Raw genomic sequence first — 20,225 nt, 5'->3', positions numbered from 1 at the left:
TATTACTATTATTTAGTAAAATGTATGTGATGCTGCTACTACTGTTGAAAAAATTTATAAAACTTTATTTTTTTAAATAAATCACAATATTTCTTCCATGTTTTAATTTTAATAGCAAATCCCTTTTATTTACCAAAAATAAAATGTGTTTAAATTTCATAAATTAAAAGACAAATTAAATTTGGGTGAAACTTGTTTACTGTTTTTCATAATTATATAACTTGTAGAAAAACTTTAAACACAATTGTAAATAAGTATACACTTTTGGATACACTTTTAAATAAAAAAATTTTCCTGGCTTCCACCTCCTACAGCAAAACCTCACGTTCATTATCGTTAAAGTTATTTTTCTTTGTCTTTTGTTTCGGTGCCATAATTGTCTTTCTCTGTACAAGTGCCTCGTTGTGGAAAGCCCTTATATGGAGCTGGTTTGGGCGTGAATTATGCTAATTACTGAACTCGTGCACGCGGGCCCTCATTTAGAAGACTCCAAATTCACTAACAGAAGAACGAGTTTAAGAACAAGCTCATGTGCGTACGCACGTGTTGTGAATTGCACGTGCCTGTTTTCACTAATGCTGCCGACACGTGCTACCAGAATGATTGTGAAAAGGAATGTGGTAGTTTAAAATTACGTTTGGAAGCAATGTGATGTCAGTAACACGGTCAACGTAACACTGGTATCCCCTCGAGTATGAGCTCTTGAAGCTCCACACTCTTCTGAGAAGGGAGCAGCTTTGCCAGGTTTTTGCAAACAAAACCCTCCGACAGACATGAAAAGCAACCCACGGCAACAGTGTTAAAGCAGGCCGATTCCCGCAGACAAGGCAACACCGGAAGGGAGGCGGGAGCACCAGGTCATTCACCAGGCCAAATCAGCCACTTCCTCTTCCTGTAGCAACGGCATTCAAAGCTCAGAAGTGTTAAAACTGGGGTTTCCTCTGAAAAAGTTTCCTCTAAATCTTCTGCTCTCTAATTGACCTTTGAGTGTGCACTGAATGTGTCAGTGTAGCATGTGCTGTCACTTTAGTATGCACTGCTTTCATTCAGTAGCCATGAGTTTTTGTCCATGGAGAGACAGATTGACCTTTCTCTCCATCTGTCTGTCAGTGATTGTGAAGGTCAGCACTCAGATGACTGTAACATCTGTAAGTTTACGTCTAGAGAAACGTTCTCATAGTTGAAGTTCTTTATTGAGAGTGAGGAGTCACGTGCCGATTTGGGTTGATTTGGGCGGGGTCTGAGCCGATCGGCCATGACGGTAGGAGACGCTATCGGTTGCCAGGGGCAATGCCTTCAGAACTTCAAAGAGGCGCGACTAAACATTCCAGAGCTCTTTAATTTCTGTGCATTTATTATTTTGGCGGGACAGAGACGGATCTACAAATACGAGATAGAAAGGCAAGAAAGTAAAACAATGCAAAAAGATAAGGCGAAAGAAAAGGGACCTTACAAAAACAAGTGCAAAACAGCAGAGAAGTTCTCAGGCATCCAAAATATCGACCCATACGAGCTCCCTGCAGCGGAATAGCACAGAGACCTGGACTATTTACCTCCATGCACAAAAATGGACATTGTGAAGTTACTACACAATGCAGGAGTTTAAAAGCCACAAGTCTTTGGAAAGTTACGACACCTTTTAAGATAGTGAGTGATGAATTTTAAACTCTCTACATAGGCAACAACTATTTGTCATACAATTGGCATGCAGGAGAATAGATTTTAGTGGAGTTTGCTTTTAGCGTGTTGCTAAGCTAACAGATAAATACTGAAATGGGCAAATAGGACAGAATTTGCACAATTTGCAGTTGAGGTGCTAGGCTAGCATTAATACTCAAGAAAGCAAGTGACAGGAGATACAATTTGCAATTGATTTGTGTTTGCTGTTAGCATGTAGCTTAGCTTACATTAGGGTTGTGCTGATAGATGATAGTATCGTGTATCGACGATAGTCAGAGATATCAACTGTGGCGAGTGGGGGGGGGCCGAGAGGCGTAGGAACGAGGAGTGAGGCCAGGTGTAGTGATTGGAGATGAGCTGCACCTGCTTCCCACCGCCAGTATCGAGTCCCACGTAGGAGATGGAAGGATATAAAACTGGAGCGACGACAGTGAAGGACGAGAGAGGACCAGGCCTGGGACATTATTTTATGTGCTTTTTATTTATGCGCACCAGTCGGCCGTGAGGGGCTGGTGCGCCATTTTGTATTTATTTTGAATATTAAAATTATGTTTTGATTGTGCGCCGGTTTCCGCCTCCTTCTTCCCTATGAATATGGAGATTTGTATATCGTTACAGTGGTGCCGAAACCCGGGAGAAGGAGGGACGTGCTGCTGAAGATCCCTCGCCGCTGTGGTGAATCCGCGGTGCCCTCGAGCAGGCGAGGTATGTGCCGCCATGGACGCTCGAGGCGGTGGGCTGGAGCCAGTTGCCGGGGACGGGCGAGCTCGCTGCCGGCCGCCCACGATATGGAGGGGCGGCTGTTGTCCGTGAGGGAGCGGAGGAGTCTGCGCCGTTCGCCAGGGGGCCGGAGCCTGCCGCCTCCGCGATTGAGTCCGGAGGGGCAGGGAACGGGGGACTCCTGCCGCTGCCCAAAATCGGAGGAGCCGTCGCCGTCCATCGGAGTGTCGTGCCGTCCGCCGAGGGCCGTCGAGTGCCACCGCCAGGCACCGCGGAGGAGATCACCCAGCTGGTGGAGGGCCGAGCAGCACTGCGTCTGGGAACCGGAATTTTTTTTCTCTCTCCCCTCTCTCATCCTTGTCGCTCCTCCTTCCATCTCCTTTTCTCTCGCCTCGTCTGTCCTACCCCCAGGTTCCTGCAGGTCCCCGTGAGCGGTCCCCCCCGGAGGGAGGGGGGGGGGGTAGAGCGCAGTCTCGCGGGTACCCCCCGGCCTGCGAGGGGCGATGGGGGTATGTGGCGAGTGGGGCGGGGCCGAGAGGCGTGGGAACGAGGAGTGAGGCCAGGTGTAGTGATTGGAGATGAGCTGCACCTGCTTCCCACCGCCAGTATCGAGTCCCATGTAGGAGATGGAAGGATATAAAACTGGAGCGACTATAGTGAAGGACAAGAGAGGACCAGGCCTGGGACATTATTTTATGTGTTTGCTTTTTATTTATGCGCACCAGTCGGCCGTGAGGGGCTGGTGCGCCATTTTGTATTTATTTTGAATATTAAAATTATGTTTTGATTGTGCGCCGGTTCCCGCCTCCTTCTTCCCGATGAATATGGAGATTTGTATATCGTTACATCAACGATAGCAGATGTCTCTGTCAATAGTCAAGACATTATTAGGCTTATTCTCCTATTAATGTAAGCTATTAAATTATAATATTTATTTTTATTGGGCAGCCTATTATAATTCGGCTATCAAACTGCCCAGCTTTTTCACTTCAGCACTGCATTTCACACACACACACACACACACACGAGCGCAAATGAGGATTAGAGCCTGCTGTAGCCGGTGAAGGAGTCTCAATCCACAAACAGACGTACGCCGTCTGCAGATATAATGTATTTCATTGCACTTCAACAAGTAATCTGAACGACCTGTATATGTGCAATATTTTAAACGAGCCCTCGCTGAGTTTATTGCTACAGTTATGTTAGGATGCATCTCATTCTTGTTTCAGTCCGAAGCGCTATATGCCTGATGCATCTGTTCAATTGAACTTACCTGTTTTGAATACTTTATATTTAACGTGTTGTTTTTGTTCAATATTAATGTTAAACTGCTGGACTTTAAATTAAATCTACTTTTGATTTTCACCGTTGACTGATTTTACTTAACATTTAGACTGATAACTTCCGTGCGCAAATGCGGCAGATTTGTCACAGGACGCGCGATATGACAGCTGCGTTTGACTACATATGAACTAGCTGTTTTAAATACAGTATTTTTATAATCCGTGTGTTTGAAAGTATATTTTTTCGATTATTGGTGATTCCATAGGCTCTCTCTCTCGCACCATAACATAATAACCAAATAACGATGTAGGACACAGGAGATATGATTTACAATTAATTTGAGTAAAGATTGCTGTTAGCATGTTGATAAGCTAAGAATATGTAAATACTGAGTAAAATAGTAGACTTTGTTTTAATTAGGTTAAACTTTTTTTTATAACTAAAAAGTACTGTAATTAAGTATAAGTATTTTGTATATATGTCATCCAGTTATCTTGTGTGGATTTTTCCATGGAGCTGTTGCAGTGCATTCTGCGATCAGCAATTCAACATTAAATCAAGCCACATTTAGTGTCTTAGAAGGCAGCGTGATTATTCTTAGGACAGTTTTTTTTTTTTTTTTTTTCAGAATCAAGCATATGGTGCCTTTGTCAGCACACTAGGATTTGGAACACACCTTAGTACTCTGTAGAGACTGACATAAGCTGGTTGTCAATGGCAACCTCACATTGGGATGCCAGATGCTGAATTCATTTTGCGAAGTCAGCCCTTCTTTTTTTAGACCAACTGCTTGGTTCATTTATTGAAGGCACCAATAGTTTATTCGCAAGCCCAGTATTTTTTAATCTCTTTCTCTACACATCACACTTTTGCTTTTATTGTGTTCATAAGCATCATATGATGCTCTCAGGCATGTTTGCAGGTCCTGGTTCTTATTCTCTACATTGTAATTTGAGGTGTCAGGTGTCTGAGGCACATGTGCTCTGTCCTGAGGGAGTTTACCCAGCATGTGGCCTCTTGATGGCTTTGTTTTTACACCACACAAAGCTGCTTTTATTTGGATGTATTTGGTTTTATGACTTTTTTTTTTTTTTCACCTGGCAGACGATAAACAGGACGAAAAAATCCCTTGTTTACATTTAATCTCCAGAACACTCTTGCATCCAATCAGAGAAGCCAAGCATTAAATGGGTTATATATATAATGAGTTTTTGTTGTTGTTGTTGTTTTTGTTGTTTGTTTGTTTATTGGTTTTGTTTTTTCTACATTGATTACCAATAAATGATGGATCCCAAATTTCACTCAAACATTGAAATATTATCCAGTATTATCGCATTTATTTTTACACGGCAAAAAAATCACAAATGAAATCCAGCCATTTCAAAAGGAATCAAAAAAATTGGGAGTAAATGCATAAATATTGCCATGTTAACAAACAAAAAAAAAAAATTCCACTGCACTTGTATAGTAGAAAATCCCTAGCTTACATATTAATAAAAGAAAAAATATACAAATCTTCTGAAGAACCATTCACACCAATTACAAACTGTTATAATAAGTAAAACTAGTTTAATAATCACTGTCTGTTATGGGAATATGAAAGTCAAAATCACAATTATAGCAATAATGTCACAGAGAAACAATATAGTTAGAATCACTTTCAGAAGGATTCTTTCTAGTTGATGAACAATAAAAACTTGACAGCCAATCAGAATCCAATCAACTTGCACATGTAAAGCGGCAGACAACATATCTGCAGTATATATATATATATATATATATATATATATATATATATATATATATATATATATATATATATATATATATATATGTGTATATATATATATATATATATATATATATATATATATATATATATATATATGTATATGTAAAATAAATGTGAATTTGACTTAGTTTAGTGGGGTTTGTTGGTTTTAACGCAAACCCTGTGAACACTAAAGTTAGTAAATCACCTCAGACTCGGTGACATCCGAGGTTTATCTTTATCTGTTTATCTGATGGCGCCAGCTGACACGTGAGTCCACCATACCATAGTAATACCATAGTACTTTTCAGTTTTTGTCAGTTTTGGTGTTTTAGTCACTTCCGGCCAAAATATGTTGTAGTGAATCTATGAGCATGCGAATATCAGCTGTTTTGCTGGTTCTTTGACCAATTCTCGTTGAGGTGGAAGAAGATAATGAAGATACTGAATCATTTCACTTCCAGGTGTTCGCACACTCACAGCTGTCCCCGCAGGGACATTTAGACATGGTTTGCGATTCTTCTGGAGGAAATTTCAGATATTTTATTTACCTAAATTGACTCTTTCTCTTTTTTTTCTCCCTTTGCTTTCACACAAACACACTCTTTATATATATATATATATATATATATATATATATATATATATATATATATATATATATATATATATATATATATATATATATATATATATATATATATAATTTTTTTTTTTATGTATTTTTTTTTTTTTTTTTACTGTACCATTCAATACAATGGTAACACCACATGACTTTATTTTTTTTTTTGATTGAGAATCTAACAAGTGTACTTGAGACTATTTAAAAAAAAATATTTTTATTTCAGCACAGGGACTGATATTTATTAATTTATTGGTTTCTTATGGACTAAAAACTTTGGAATTCAGCCTTGATGTGAACTTTACCTCATATGTTGAAATGTAGGTTAGATGTTGACGATGCCGCTTAGGATGGGGACAAAACAATAGCGTTACCCTTTTTTTTTTTTTTAAGTACAATAATTTACTGTTCTCTAACATTTGTATAAGAAATAGAAGTTATGTCATGAAAAATTGTGACTTATATAAATTTACTGAAAGTGTTTAGCCTATACATTTAGAAGCAGCCAGGTGGGGATGCTAATCAAGCTAATCCAATTTTTTTCCAACTTTTCTCATCTTATATAACTCATCCCATCGCTAAAACAAATAAACAGTGTTTTTATTTAGACGTGTCATCAAGTGGATTATTTCCAGTGTGTTTGTGTGTAAAAATAGCAGCGTCAGAAAGTGCGTATGGCACGGTGCATTAGCGAGGATCAGAACTGAGACCTTGCTAGGAAGTGAAGGCTTAACTCTCCGTCAGTTTGGGATAGGAGGGGTTATGTGTCCTAGTTTAATGGCTTTCCAGGTCAGACAGCCTGTCTCAGAGCGCTGGCTATGTTTGTACACAATAGTGTGTGTCTGATAGCATTTTATCAATAGTCTGACTCTGGGGTGTTGGGGGAAACGCATCACAAGTTACCTAATCAGATGACTTTTTTTCAAGTAACTATTAAAGTAATACATTACAACAAAATAGCTAAGTTACTTTTTCAAATAAGTAACACAAATGAATTTGACAGCTCTCCTGTCCACATGTTGAGGGAAACTGGGAGGGCACTGACACAAACATAAGGCTGAGACTTACTCATTTCACTTTTGGTGTGAAAAGGACTTTATAGCTGCCAAATATAACCTTTTTTTTTTTTGGTATTAAAAACAAATAAGCAAGCCCAGCCCAGGAGACAAAAAAGTAACACAAAAGTAATGTAATGATTACTTTCCAATAAAAGTAACTAAGTAATGACGTTAGTTACTTTTTATGGAGTATAGTAACACAATATTGTAATGCATTACTTTTAAAAGTAACTTTCCCCAATACTAGTCTTAACTATAGACTGAAAGCTGCAAAGCCAATTTATCATCCAAAATGTGAAAGATTTGAGATCATTCTTTTATATATATATATATATATATATATATATATATATATATATATATATATATATATAGCTGTTTCCAAAGTCTATTAAAAATAGTATAATTAGTAGTATCATTAAAAAATATATATATTTGATTTGCATTCTGTGGGTCTGTTGTTAACTAACCTTTTATTGCTATTTTAATTCAATCAAGGTCAGTTTGTTTTTACAACTTTGTTTTAGAACTTTAGAACGTATGCATTCATGTGTGTTTATGTAGGCCTATATGTTTATTTATTTTGCCAGTGTTTTATATGTCTTGATGTCTCATCCATTTCTGTTTTTTTCCCCTCTCTCTCATTTGGTTGTCTACGCACTTTACATTTGTTGTGTAAGTATCTGGTTCCTTTTTTATTTGGTGCCTGTCTTCCAATTATTTTCTTACAAAACGCTTTGCTTAGTTTTTCCCGCTGAAGAACATTCCCATTCTGTGTTCTAGAACCACATGTATCATCCTGAAATGACATGACCTTTGTTTCAGCCCACAGTGGGTTTAAGAACAATATTTTTCACTCTTCAGTTCATTTCTGGATATACTGTGGTCAGAATATAAACCAGTGCTCTTTTTCGAGACCTTATATGGGATTGTGTAGCTGTCCCAGAATGCAATCCATCGTTGGGACTTCTGAACCTGCAGTAGGAAGATTTATTCCCAAATGCTTTAGTTAGAAACTGCTTAACATATTAAAATTTAGCAAACCTGAATTGTTAAATAACCACCTTTTCTAACAGACTAACTGAAAAATGGGTTTTCAGATGATCTCACAATGCCAGTCAACGGTAAAATGCATTTTTCTTCAATTTTTCCAAATTTTATTCACAAATATGTGCATGTATATGTGTTATAGCTAGCTTATAATCAATTTAACTAATTCTAAACAACCTGCGTAGCAAGATTCTCCTCAGATTGTTGATCTTCCTTGACAGTGTAAAAATAGAGAAAACTGGCGGTAGAAATTATGTATTTATGCTAATGCTTATGGCACTCCTAGTGGCAGACTTTGAGAATACAACTTGTTACTTGCGCAGGATATATTTTTGGCCTAATGCTTTTTGTCTTTTTGACAAATTAAATTTTTACATTTTTTATATGTAAGAAAAACATTTGTTATCCATTGTGAAACCTAATGACTGGCATAATGAGATTAATTCTGAATTTAATATGACATTAAATCTCAGTACGACCCCTCCTGCTGCTGATAAACACTTTCCCTTGAATAAATCATTTATTTTTGTTTTCTGTCTGCTTACTGGATACTCTCTGTATCTGTTCATGTCACAGGAGAAGGAAGGCAGGCATTTTGCCCAGCCTGGAAGATCTGCTGTTTTACACCATTGCAGAAGGCCAGGAGAAAATTCCAGCTCACAAATTTACCACGGTAAAACCACGGCCCAGCTGGCCGAGGAGAACAGGGCCATTGCTACCATACCTCTTATAGCACATATCTTGGCTTATAGAGCCAATAGTTGTATCTAAATAGTGTGAGTTCATTGGGTTTTAAACAAAAGGCATGATTTCTTGTAAATTTAGGCTAAATGTTGTTCCTTTCCAGGCGCTGAAAGCCACAGGTCTGCTTACTGGAGACCCTCGTCTGAAGGAGTGTATGGAGATGTTAAAGGTCACCCTGAAGACCACATCAGATGGCGCTCTGGATCGACATCTCTTCAAAAAGTGAATATATGGGCTATATTAAACTAAAAATGAAACCGACTTACAGTTTTTAGTTTAATAAGAATATATTGGCTGTTGTGTCCATTTAACATATTTAGCCTTCAACAAAAAGTTGCAGTGTAATATTCAGATTACAAATTCCCATTGCGGTTACTAAAGCGTGAGGTTTCATATATTAGCCGTTTTCCAAGGACACATGAAATCAGTGGTCACTGTTTTTTTTTTAAAGTCCTGCAGTATGTGAATTATTTAGTTTTGCTCAGAAAATACATAAAAATGGTTTAAGGCCCGAGCACAACATTTATACCAGGTTTATTGTTAGTGCTTGTCAAACCAGAAAAAACAGAAAATAAAACATTTCATTTGACAAACATTTTTTTTTTTTTTTGATTTTGAAATACTAAAACAACTACATCAGCTACATAAAAAAAAGAAAATTATTCAAATTTTGTAACAACAAAACAACGTTAAAATAGAACATTTACAAATCAGATCTAATTCAAAATATGAACAAAGCTATAATAGTACTGTTTATCAATGATTCTAAGATAATACTGCCTCATACAGCTCCAATATTGTGAATTAGTTTTTATTTTTTTCTTTATTATTAATTTTTCCTGAAGCATTTTTGTAGAATGAGCTGTGGTTGTATTGTAGTTATGACAATGCTGTATTCAGTATTTAATCTTGAAAGCAAGATATGCAATAGTTTATCACTGTCAAATAATTCATCTTTATCTTCTGTGTCTGTTTATCTTTCTAAAATGATTAATATTTATTCTTACGTTTGTGTTGATGTATTGAAATAAAGCATGATCTTTACTTTTCTCTTTCTTCAGGTGTGTGCAAAGCAATATTGTGTTGCTGACGCAGGCTTTCCGGAAAAAGTTTGTCATTCCCGACTTTCAGTCATTTACCTGTCACATCGATCAGATTTATGAGAGCGCTAAATCAATGTCGGGTGGCCAGGTACGCTTATAATCCAAATATGATTTCTGATGCTATTTGTTTACAGATTGTTTTACAATGTGTTTTATCATGTTTTAATTTTATTAGGTGGCAGATTACATTCCTCAGCTAGCGAAATTTAGCCCTAATCTCTGGGGCGTTGCTCTGTGCACTGTAGATGGCCAACGGTGAGAGTTCTGTCTTTAGTACAGTTTTGATTTTGCTTGATTTTTAACACATGACATAATTAAATGTATCAAACATTTATGCTGAGCTCTGTCGAATATCTAAACTTGACATTTTGTGCATGACAGATACACCGTGGGTGACACGAAAATACCGTTTTGTCTGCAGTCGTGTGTGAAACCATTAAAGTACGCAATTGCTGTTCACGATCACGGCACTGAATACGTGCACCGCTTTATAGGGAAGGAACCCAGCGGCCTTCGTTTTAACAAACTCTTTCTCGACGAAGATGGTAAGGATTTCTTAGATGAATGTTTCTGAAACATTTTGCGTAAAGAAATAGCTAGAATGAAAATATCGATTAACAAATTAAATAGGTTTTTTGCATAATAACACATTTTAAGACAACTTAGCCATTTTTTTCCTAGAATTCTCATTGCCGTAAGGTATTGTCATTTTCATTACTTTAATACAAAAACAATAATATATTATTTAAATGATATGTAATAATGAACTTATACTAAAGCAAATTTTAAAAAATCATTGTATTACAGTATAAGAATCTAAAAAGAAATAAAAGTAACAAGAATCGCAGAAAATCTCAAAGTAAACTGTCTGGATGGGATCTTAGTTTGACAACTCACCCTCAAACCACACAAGATGTAGATATATTCGTTTTGATCATTGGAACAGATTTTATAGCTGGTATAAAATGCAAGGTTTGTGAAATTAAATGTTCATTAGTCATTCAAAGATTTGTTAAAATGAAATAAATGTGTATTTGCTTAATGCTGACGGCAAACCAGAAAGTATTATGTTTGCCTTTCTATCACTAATCATATAAGAGCAATTGTTATAATACTTTGTATACATTTCCTTTGTTTAACTGTTCTATCTGATAATCAGACTTCTATTCGATGGACAGTAAACGAGAGAGAGTGTGAGCACTGTGTGTGCTCAGGTGCTGCCTTTCTCAGCACAGTCAAAATAAAAGTCCCACCTCTAACACATCAGTCAAGCAGAAAAACTTATCGGCCAATGCCGATATTTGAAAAATGGCACGTATCATAATTCGATATATCGGCATTGCCGATATATCGGTCAACCACTATTTATAAGGAACAAATCCATCGTGAAGGCGTTTTAAATTGAAACCATAACATCAGGAGAAATTATGAGTCCATAATCCATAATAATGTTTCCCTACAGTGAAAAACTCTCTCCTGTTTTCCTCCCACAATCAAAATCCACTGCCATGTTTGTTAAGAAACTGGTTTGGACGTGTTTTATATATATATATATATATAAATATATATATATATATATATATATATATATATATATATATATATATATATATATATATATATACATATATATATACATATACATATACATATACATATACATATATACATATATATATATATATATATATATATATATATATATATATATATATAGTGGTGGGCATAGATTAATTTTTTAATCTATATTAATCTCACTGTGATCTTGAAATTAATCTAGATTAAAATGGCTCATTCGAATTGCGTTGCATATTTTTTTACGCACCCATGTTAACGGATTCCAGTTGCATTCCAGGAGCATTGCATCTGCGGCAGTGCAGCGATCATTTACGTACCGAGTAGGGAACTGCAAACGCGTCCTGTGCAAAAGCACATCGAGTCCGTGCTGCACCACATACGTAATGCACATGGACTGCATACGCACTACAGACAGAGTATGTGTGAAACAGACGTGAGCAGGACCGTAGCTGGGGTCAGCAGGGACCCAGTGAAGGCTGCGCCAGTGGGCCCTGTTTGAAATAGTTTAATTTGTATTTTCGTTCATTTTTATTTATTTGTGCTATTTACACAATGTTTAAGTTTTTTTCAAGTTTGTAGGTGTCAAGGTACAGAAACCAAATAATTAAATGTAAAATAGCACTGGATAGTCTTCAATGTAAAAATGAAATGAACAATCAAACCTACATTTATTCAGACACCTTCAACATTTCTCACATTATTACATTTTCATTTTCTTGGATTAACATTACAGCAGCCAGTCGCTAAATTAGGCGCGGTCACTTTAAGAGACGATGAACGCATCCAATATAATACACATCCCATTTTTTCCCTCAATTGTTTACTTTCACTTAAGAAATAACTGACAGTCTCTCTCTCTCTCTCCGAACCGAACACAGCGCGCAATAAACAGCTCTGTTCAGCTTTTCTGCGCCTTGTGTTTGGATGCTTTAATGTTTAAATTGACTTAAATTGTTTTTTTGTTTTTTTTAGGCTTTCCCAACCCAACTTTGAGAATAGATTAACGGCGATATTTTTTTATCGCCCGATAAGAGTCTCAAGTGAGAGTCTCAAGCACCCTATCAGAGTGCTAAATTGATCGAATTGGGCGAGGGGGGGGGGGTAAACTATTATTTTAATGTTCCCAAAAATAAGCTTCATGCACACCAAGTCATCTTCATTTATTCATTCATTCATCTGTTTTTCCAGATAAACCTCACAATTCAATGGTAAACGCTGGCGCCATAGTTTGTACCTCTCTCCTCAAGGTAAATTCTATTCTCATCTTTACATCCTTCTACTGTTTAATAACATGGCGGCCCTAAAACTGCGTTAGCTGTTCTTCCTGTATTTTTTTCAAGTGCCTTGCCGAATGTTTATCTTGATGTGTTTGTGGAAGATTTTTTACGTGAAAACGAATCAGAGGGACAAATGTATTTAATCTGATTACTTTCCCTCTCTCATCCGATTAGGTTATGAATAATCACGCTGAAAGGATTATATTGAAGAGAGAGATGGGGGAAGATAAGGGGAAAAAAGAGCAAACAGATGCGAGAGAGAACAAATGATGGTCAGGACTTTGAAAGGGCAGCATGATAGAATAATAAACCCTTGAGAAATAAATTGGGAGGGATGAGAGGAAGACATTGACAATGCTGACAGAATTTCAAAATATCGTCTTTTTTTTATATAAAGCCACAATCTGTAGTTAGCATCCTTGCTAAAACCAACATTAGACATGCAGGGCTCTGTTTACCTGTTAACACTATTATGAACGATATTATAAACATGTATAAGCATTTATATATTTATAACGTTTTTTGTCATTTACGAATTTGTGATGACAGTTTGTGGCGTTAACGGTAAATCCTGTGCATGATACACATCTTTCTCAGGCCTGTCGGGGTGGTAATGTGTGATGTCTGTGTGAAGGCTTTTTTTGTGGTTTTATTGTTGTTACGTATTTTACAGCATTAGGAACTGTGGGAAATTTTGACCCTCCAACAGGTCAAAGAAGTTGGTAATTTCCCTTTCATTTATTTGTTTTTCCTCATTGAACAAATTCCAAAGCAAGCTAATGCTAAGCTACATTAGCGCAAGTCCGACAAATCCATTGCTTTGACAGAGAATCAAACGTAATTCTGTTTCATTCCTTCAGAATCAAGCTTTATTTGTGTTTTGTGCTTTTGAACTTTAAAAAAAATTACATGTTTTGTAAGATACAATGCTTTTTTTGTTTGCGTAAATAAGCATTTCTTCAATGTGGAAAAAACATAAGAGCCTCAAATCAATGCATTACACAAGTTTCTCTAGAAATCTACTAAAACGAACTTATAGACAACACATAGATCTTTTTTATCTTTTTGTTTTGTCTGATTTTTCCACACCCCTTTACCAACTTACATTTGTGATCCACAGCTATAATAATATTTACTTGGACACAAACAATGTTTGCCTTTATTTCTTTCAATGACGTTACTCAAATATCGAGCTAGAATCCTTTTTTCCATTCTTCATTTGAAATGCCTCTCATGCTGTAGAGAAATGATTTTACTAATTCATGGAATCTATGTCTATAATGTCTATGTATTAATATTTTTGTAGTGTCCTTTAACCTGAATGGCTGTGCATTGAGAAGTTTGTGTTTAACTCTACAAAACATTTCATTTCTACAATATACCGCATTCATGCAGTTTGTTTTTGGCTTTCAGCAAGGTGTAAGCAATGCTGAGAAGTTTGACTATGTAAGTATTATAGCACAGTGTAATGCTTTTTAGATTCGTACTGGTAATCATGTTGAAAGCTGTGGCATTTAATGAAGTGTTTTGTTTTAGGTGATGAATTTCATGAAGATGTTGGCAGGAAATGAATATGTTGGTTTCAGCAATGCTACGTAAGTGAGGACAGTAGCTGTTAAAATTCAGATTGAAAATATGAACGTAATCAGATGTTAAAACTATTAAAATTTAATCAACTAAAAAGTTTATTGGAGTACGTTTAAAAAAATTCACATTTAATTCAGTGTGCTACTTACCATTTCTTTATAATTGTTTATGAAACGATATATTTGTGAAAATGTACGAAAATTGAGTTAAAATTCATGCTGTAAAGTTTTTTTCTTGTTGTTGGTAGGTTTCAGTCAGAGCGACTGTCAGGTGACAGAAACTTTGCCATTGGTTACTACATGAAGGAAAAGAAGGTGTGTGTTTAAAAATTTTATAGCAATTAGGTATCGTTGAAAATTAACTAAAAACATTATTTTGTAAAAATATCTCCCCGTACTTGCAGTGTTTCCCAGAGGGTACAGATATGAACTCCATCCTGGACCTTTACTTCCAGGTTAGGACCAATTCAACAGCATTTTGTACACTGTTCGGAAAAGTGTGTTGAATATGTGTATATAGCTACCAGCAGACGTAGCCTTCCAACAATTAAGAAATATTATTTTTTTTTAAATGTACATTACAAAACCGCATTACAACACTTGCTCATCAATGGATGCTCTGCAGTGAATGGATGCCGTCAGAATGAGAGTCCAAACAGCTGATAAAAACATCAAACAAATGAATCCACACCTCTCCAGTCAATCAGTGAACATCTTTTGAAGGATAATGTTGCATGTTTGTAATAAACTAATCCATCATTAAGACGATTTTAACTTCAAACCATTGCTTCTGTATATCTAAAATATGAGTCCTCTATCCATAATATTTCTTTCTCCAGTGAAAAAGTGGTTTCTTCTAAATCAGGAGAGAAATATGCTCAAGATCAAGCACTGTTTACAGGCCTGAACACTTATGTTGGTAGGTTTTGATGTGAGAGGACAACGGGATGGAAGCATTGTTACTTTATGCACTGGTAGTTTAGCTGGAATCAGTGGTTTGAAGATAAAACCGTCTTAATGATGGATTCGTTTGTTACAAAAATGCAACTTTTCACTTCAAAAGATTTTATTGATGGACTGAAGTGGTGTGGATTAATGTGGTGTTTCTATCAGCTGTTTGGATTCTCATAGACTGTTTGGACTTTCACTTTCATTCTGACGGCACCCATTCACTACAGAGTGTATCCACTGGTGAGCAAGTGATTCAAGATCTGCACAACAGGTGGCCTGAGGGTGAATACATTTTATGCATATTTACATTTTTGTATCATTTATTCCTTCAAGCATTACTATTTATTTATAAATGAGTAAATATGATCACATATGTTTTTGTTTTGTTTGTTTAGCTATGCTCCATTGAGGTAACCTGCGAAAGTGCCAGTGTGATGGCAGCCACCCTGGCCAACGGCGGCTTCTGTCCAATCACGGGCGACCGTGTGCTGAACCCCGAGGCCGTACGAAACACTCTGAGCCTCATGCACTCCTGCGGCATGTACGATTTTTCGGGACAGTTCGCTTTCCATGTGAGGTTCACACATACACGCCTGGGGAAATGTCTGATGGTTTTACTTTCAAATGTAAGACAATCATTTTCACAATCTGCAACAAACTCAGATTGTGCTTTGTACTGCAGGTTGGTCTCCCGGCTAAATCAGGTGTTTCCGGAGGCATCCTGCTGGTGGTGCCCAATGTGATGGGCATTATGTGTTGGTCTCCTCCTCTTGACAAACTGGGCAACAGCGTGAGAGGAATCCAGTTTTGCACGGTACTAAATCTATATAGACTAATCTCAGCTAATAATCTATTATAATCGTGTCTCTCTCGCTCGCATTGATTTCTTTTTTCTTTTTTCTTTTAGGACCTGGTCCAGCTCTGTAATTTCCACAACTATGATAATTTACGCCACTTTGCTAAGAAACTGGATCCCCGCCGAGAGGGTGGAGAACAGCGGGTGAGTGACAGATCTGTCCCTCTAACCACAAACAGCATGCAGATGATGCAATTAGGGGTGGGCAGTAACCCAGCGTAAATTTCAAAATATTGCTGTACAAAATAAATATTAACTGTACATTCATAGTGACAATAGGATGATGGATTGACCTTTTTATATATATATATATATATATATATATATATATATATATATATATATATATATATATAAATGTATATACATACATACATACACACACACACACACACATATATATATATGTATGTATGCAATTTATTTTTTACATTTTTTTATATATGTGATAGTGTACAGTAACATAGCATAATATCATTACATTAATTTTTTTATTATATGTTATTTCATAAGGAATTAAAAAAAAAAAAAAAAAAAAAAACACTTGTCATTGTAAAATAGCTCAGAAAATGTATGTTAGTTTGCAGATACCAATTGGTTTGTTTCTGTTTGATATTGTATTTTAGTTTTTTTTTTAAATCAGATGCAATTCATTTTTTTATTCAACTTGACTTAAATGTCCATTTACGTTTTGGGGACACTGTATATCCCACCTCTAGATGCAACTAATGCTTAATCTTGACATATTGTAAGTGTCTGCATATGTATTATTGAATGTGAACAGACAAAGCAAATTATGCTAACTGCCCTGCAATCTTAATCTGTACTATTGAACATTTCACTTCTTAGTAATTGCATATTTCTTTTCTTCTCTATTGTCTGCCCTCTGCTGGAGGACCAGCATACTCTCTGCTGTTTAACTCCTCTACTACCCATGTGCCTTCATTTACGATGCTAAATATTTTCCTGCTTGACTTACTTAGATCTGCATATATAATACAGCCTAAATATGCCCGCTCCACTGCTCCACTTGAAAATAACTCCTGAGATGTGCTGTTCTGAATGACTGGCTTGCTTCATTATCCACCGTTTCCTTGTTTTCTCTGCCATCCGTACAAATCTAAGCAGGAAATTCCATGATGATATATCTGATAGTCTGTCTATGTCCGTATTGGTTGAACCGCAGCAACAGCAGCAGAATCTCGAACCGCTGGACTATTTGAGCCTCCAGAAGGAACTAGCGCTCACTGACAAAGTGTGGAAAATAGTCTGTCGTTCTGAAACAGACGAGCACAGTCCCACCACAGAAGTCTATAGGATGGAGAGCATGGAAGAAAGAAACTAGAAGAGACAACGGAGCAATCCTGTCTTGTCTGCCTATCATCCAATCACTTTCTTTAGTTAATCAGTCTTTGGGATTAAAGAGGTCGTTATGTTTTGTTTTTTTTACAACTGTTTTATTTGAGTTGTTTTTGGTTTGGTTTTGTTTGTTTTTTACTTCTTTTATTTGGTTTTGTTCTGTTTGTTGTTGTTTTAGTTGTTTTTGTTTGTTTTATTATTTTTATTTATTTATTTATTATTATTGTATTTAGTATTCATTAAATTTTTGTAGCTGTTTTTGTTTGTTTTACTATTTTTATTTATTTATTATTATTTTATTTAGTTCGTATTTATTAAATTTTTTGTAGTTGTTTTTGTTTGTTTTTTCTATTTTTATTTATTTATTAATATTATATTTAGTTAGTATTTATTACATTTTTTGTAGTTGTTTTTGTTTTGTCAGTTGAGTTTTGGTTTGGTTATGTTGGTTCTGTGTTTGTGTAGGTTTTGTTGGTTTTTATACTGTAAAGCAAGCCAAAGACCTTTAAACCTCACGTGCAATTTTCTTTTACTTTAAAATTAAAGTCTGTAGAAATCTGCAAGTCCCAAACAATGCAATATGATATCAGTATCTGGGTAACAAAACAAGAAGTTTCATTCATCCAATTAAAAACAAAAACAAATGATTCACATGTACATTTTTTAACTTGAGCCAATGGAAAAAAATAACTTGCCCTTAGGGAATTTTTACTAAATATAGAGTTAAAAATATAGATGTGCATCTTAAATTGACTGAATTACAAGTTACTTTCCATTGAGAAATGTTTTAAACTTGCTATCAGTTATACTGACTAGAACTTGATGTTTTGTTTGTTTGTTTTTTCAGTTTTATCATTGCCTTAATGAAATGTGACAATATGAAATATTCGCAACTCTTGAAAAAAAACACTTGTTTGTGCCCATAAGATTTTCTTCTTTGACTTTTTTCTTATTTATTTTCTCACTGTAGTTTAATAAATGATTGTTAAACACAAATTTATTTTAACGGAGTGTGCATTTTGTTTCTTTATCCCAGTTTTGAAAACATTTGTTACTGTTGTTTTGTGTAACTGTCCGATTGTTTAACAAGTTGTCATTCTTTGCAGAAACCAAATGCGACCCACCATGTTTTGGGATCTTCTAGCGATTTGTGCAAAGTTTGCATCGATATGGTGTCATCGTGATGTCGTTAATGAACAACAAACAACTCCTCTGTTTTCTTCCAGGTCAAGTCGGTTATCAACCTGCTGTTTGCGGCCTACACAGGAGACGTGTCGGCTCTGAGAAGGTACCGCTCCACCGATAAATCATGTTTTTTTTTCCATTTCTGAAAACAATTTGTACAGTTTAAATCTTGAGTTTCTTGCTTCACGTGTGTTTGCGCTTTGTGCAGGTTCGCGCTCTCGTCGATGGATATGGAGCAGAGAGATTACGACTCTCGGACGGCACTTCATGTAGCTGCTGCTGAAGGTGGAGTGCCAGGAACTCATCAAACTCTGCAACTATTGATATTATCATGCTCTCCAAACCCCAGACTTGCTGTTTGTTTCCTCTGCCTGACCTAATTTTCTCTCTACTGAGTGGAAATCTTGCTAATTTACACTTCTTATTTTTGTTTGTTTCAGGTCACACTGAGGTTGTACGTTTTCTTCTAGAAGCTTGTAAGGTGAACCCTGTGCCCAAAGATAGGTGAGAATATGAAATAATACAACACAGATCTTGTTATGTGGCATGACTGTTAAAACCACCTATTTGTGAAAAGTGGGTCAAAATGTTCCAAAACAGAGATGTAATAAAGCTGTATTGAAGAAATTGTCTCTATGAGACAATCTTTATTTGTTTATTGTTAGCTATTTTAAATATATTTTCATACATTTGAAAGCATTTATTTGTCAATTTATTGCGCTTAAATATCCATAAATGTGTTACCATTTAATAATATAATATTATATTAATATTATATTATATTAACCATAATATAATATTAACCTTAATAAAAGTGTTTATTGACAATGAAAATGGATACTGTATAATTGTGAATGTTTTATTATTATTATCACAATGGTTGCAGTTAATTATTATTTATTATTGCAGTTAATTATTATTAATTAATATAATTATTTTATTATTTTGTTTAATGAATGCTTAGGTTTTGTCAATTTAATTTATTATTTAATTAAAAACTAAATAATTAAAATAATTATTAACAAGCAACAGCATTGATTACTCTACTGTAGGTTAATGTTAATATTGATTTATCATTTATTAGCGCAAATTGAAATAAACAAAAAACTATTAATAAATGCTGAGAAAGTGTTGTTTATTGTTAGTTAATTTATTCTATAAATAAGTAATGTGTAATAATAAAAAATAAATATAACATTGATTTAATTCATTAAAAAATATAATAATATTAATAGAAATTACAGATAGAAAAAAATGAATGTTGATAGTATGTTATTTTGGCTGTTACTTTTATTTTTAACATAATTGTTTGAATTATAACTGTGATTTATCTTATATACTGTAGCAACACTTTACAGCATGTTGTTAGAACAAGTTTTATAAGTTTAACTATTTATTAGT

General features: G+C 35.4%; 1 protein-coding gene across 2 annotated transcripts in view; it reads left to right on the top strand.

Annotated features, from left to right (window-relative positions):
- Window positions 1–20,225, top strand: part of LOC127987406 (glutaminase kidney isoform, mitochondrial) — a 32,834-nt gene that overhangs the window by 8,818 nt on the left and 3,791 nt on the right. Inside the window, exons 2-17 of one of the 2 annotated variants that reach the window (XM_052589724.1) lie at window positions 8,768–8,858; window positions 9,033–9,151; window positions 9,991–10,120; window positions 10,208–10,287; window positions 10,414–10,577; window positions 12,799–12,857; window positions 14,301–14,333; window positions 14,424–14,482; window positions 14,722–14,788; window positions 14,878–14,928; window positions 15,820–15,996; window positions 16,107–16,238; window positions 16,332–16,424; window positions 18,866–18,927; window positions 19,033–19,109; window positions 19,265–19,328. In XM_052589724.1, the coding sequence (XP_052445684.1) occupies window positions 8,768–8,858; window positions 9,033–9,151; window positions 9,991–10,120; window positions 10,208–10,287; window positions 10,414–10,577; window positions 12,799–12,857; window positions 14,301–14,333; window positions 14,424–14,482; window positions 14,722–14,788; window positions 14,878–14,928; window positions 15,820–15,996; window positions 16,107–16,238; window positions 16,332–16,424; window positions 18,866–18,927; window positions 19,033–19,109; window positions 19,265–19,328 (1,458 nt within the window). Of the gene's footprint in view, window positions 1–8,761; window positions 8,859–9,032; window positions 9,152–9,990; window positions 10,121–10,207; window positions 10,288–10,413; window positions 10,578–12,798; window positions 12,858–14,300; window positions 14,334–14,423; window positions 14,483–14,721; window positions 14,789–14,877; window positions 14,929–15,819; window positions 15,997–16,106; window positions 16,239–16,331; window positions 16,425–18,865; window positions 18,928–19,032; window positions 19,110–19,264; window positions 19,329–20,225 lie in introns of both variants that reach the window. The other variant, XM_052589723.1, reaches the window with a different exon arrangement.

This window comes from Carassius gibelio, chromosome B22 (genome assembly GCF_023724105.1).
Source record: "Carassius gibelio isolate Cgi1373 ecotype wild population from Czech Republic chromosome B22, carGib1.2-hapl.c, whole genome shotgun sequence".
Taxonomy (NCBI): Eukaryota; Metazoa; Chordata; class Actinopteri; order Cypriniformes; family Cyprinidae; genus Carassius; species Carassius gibelio.
This window is presented reverse-complemented; position numbering and strand designations above follow the sequence as displayed.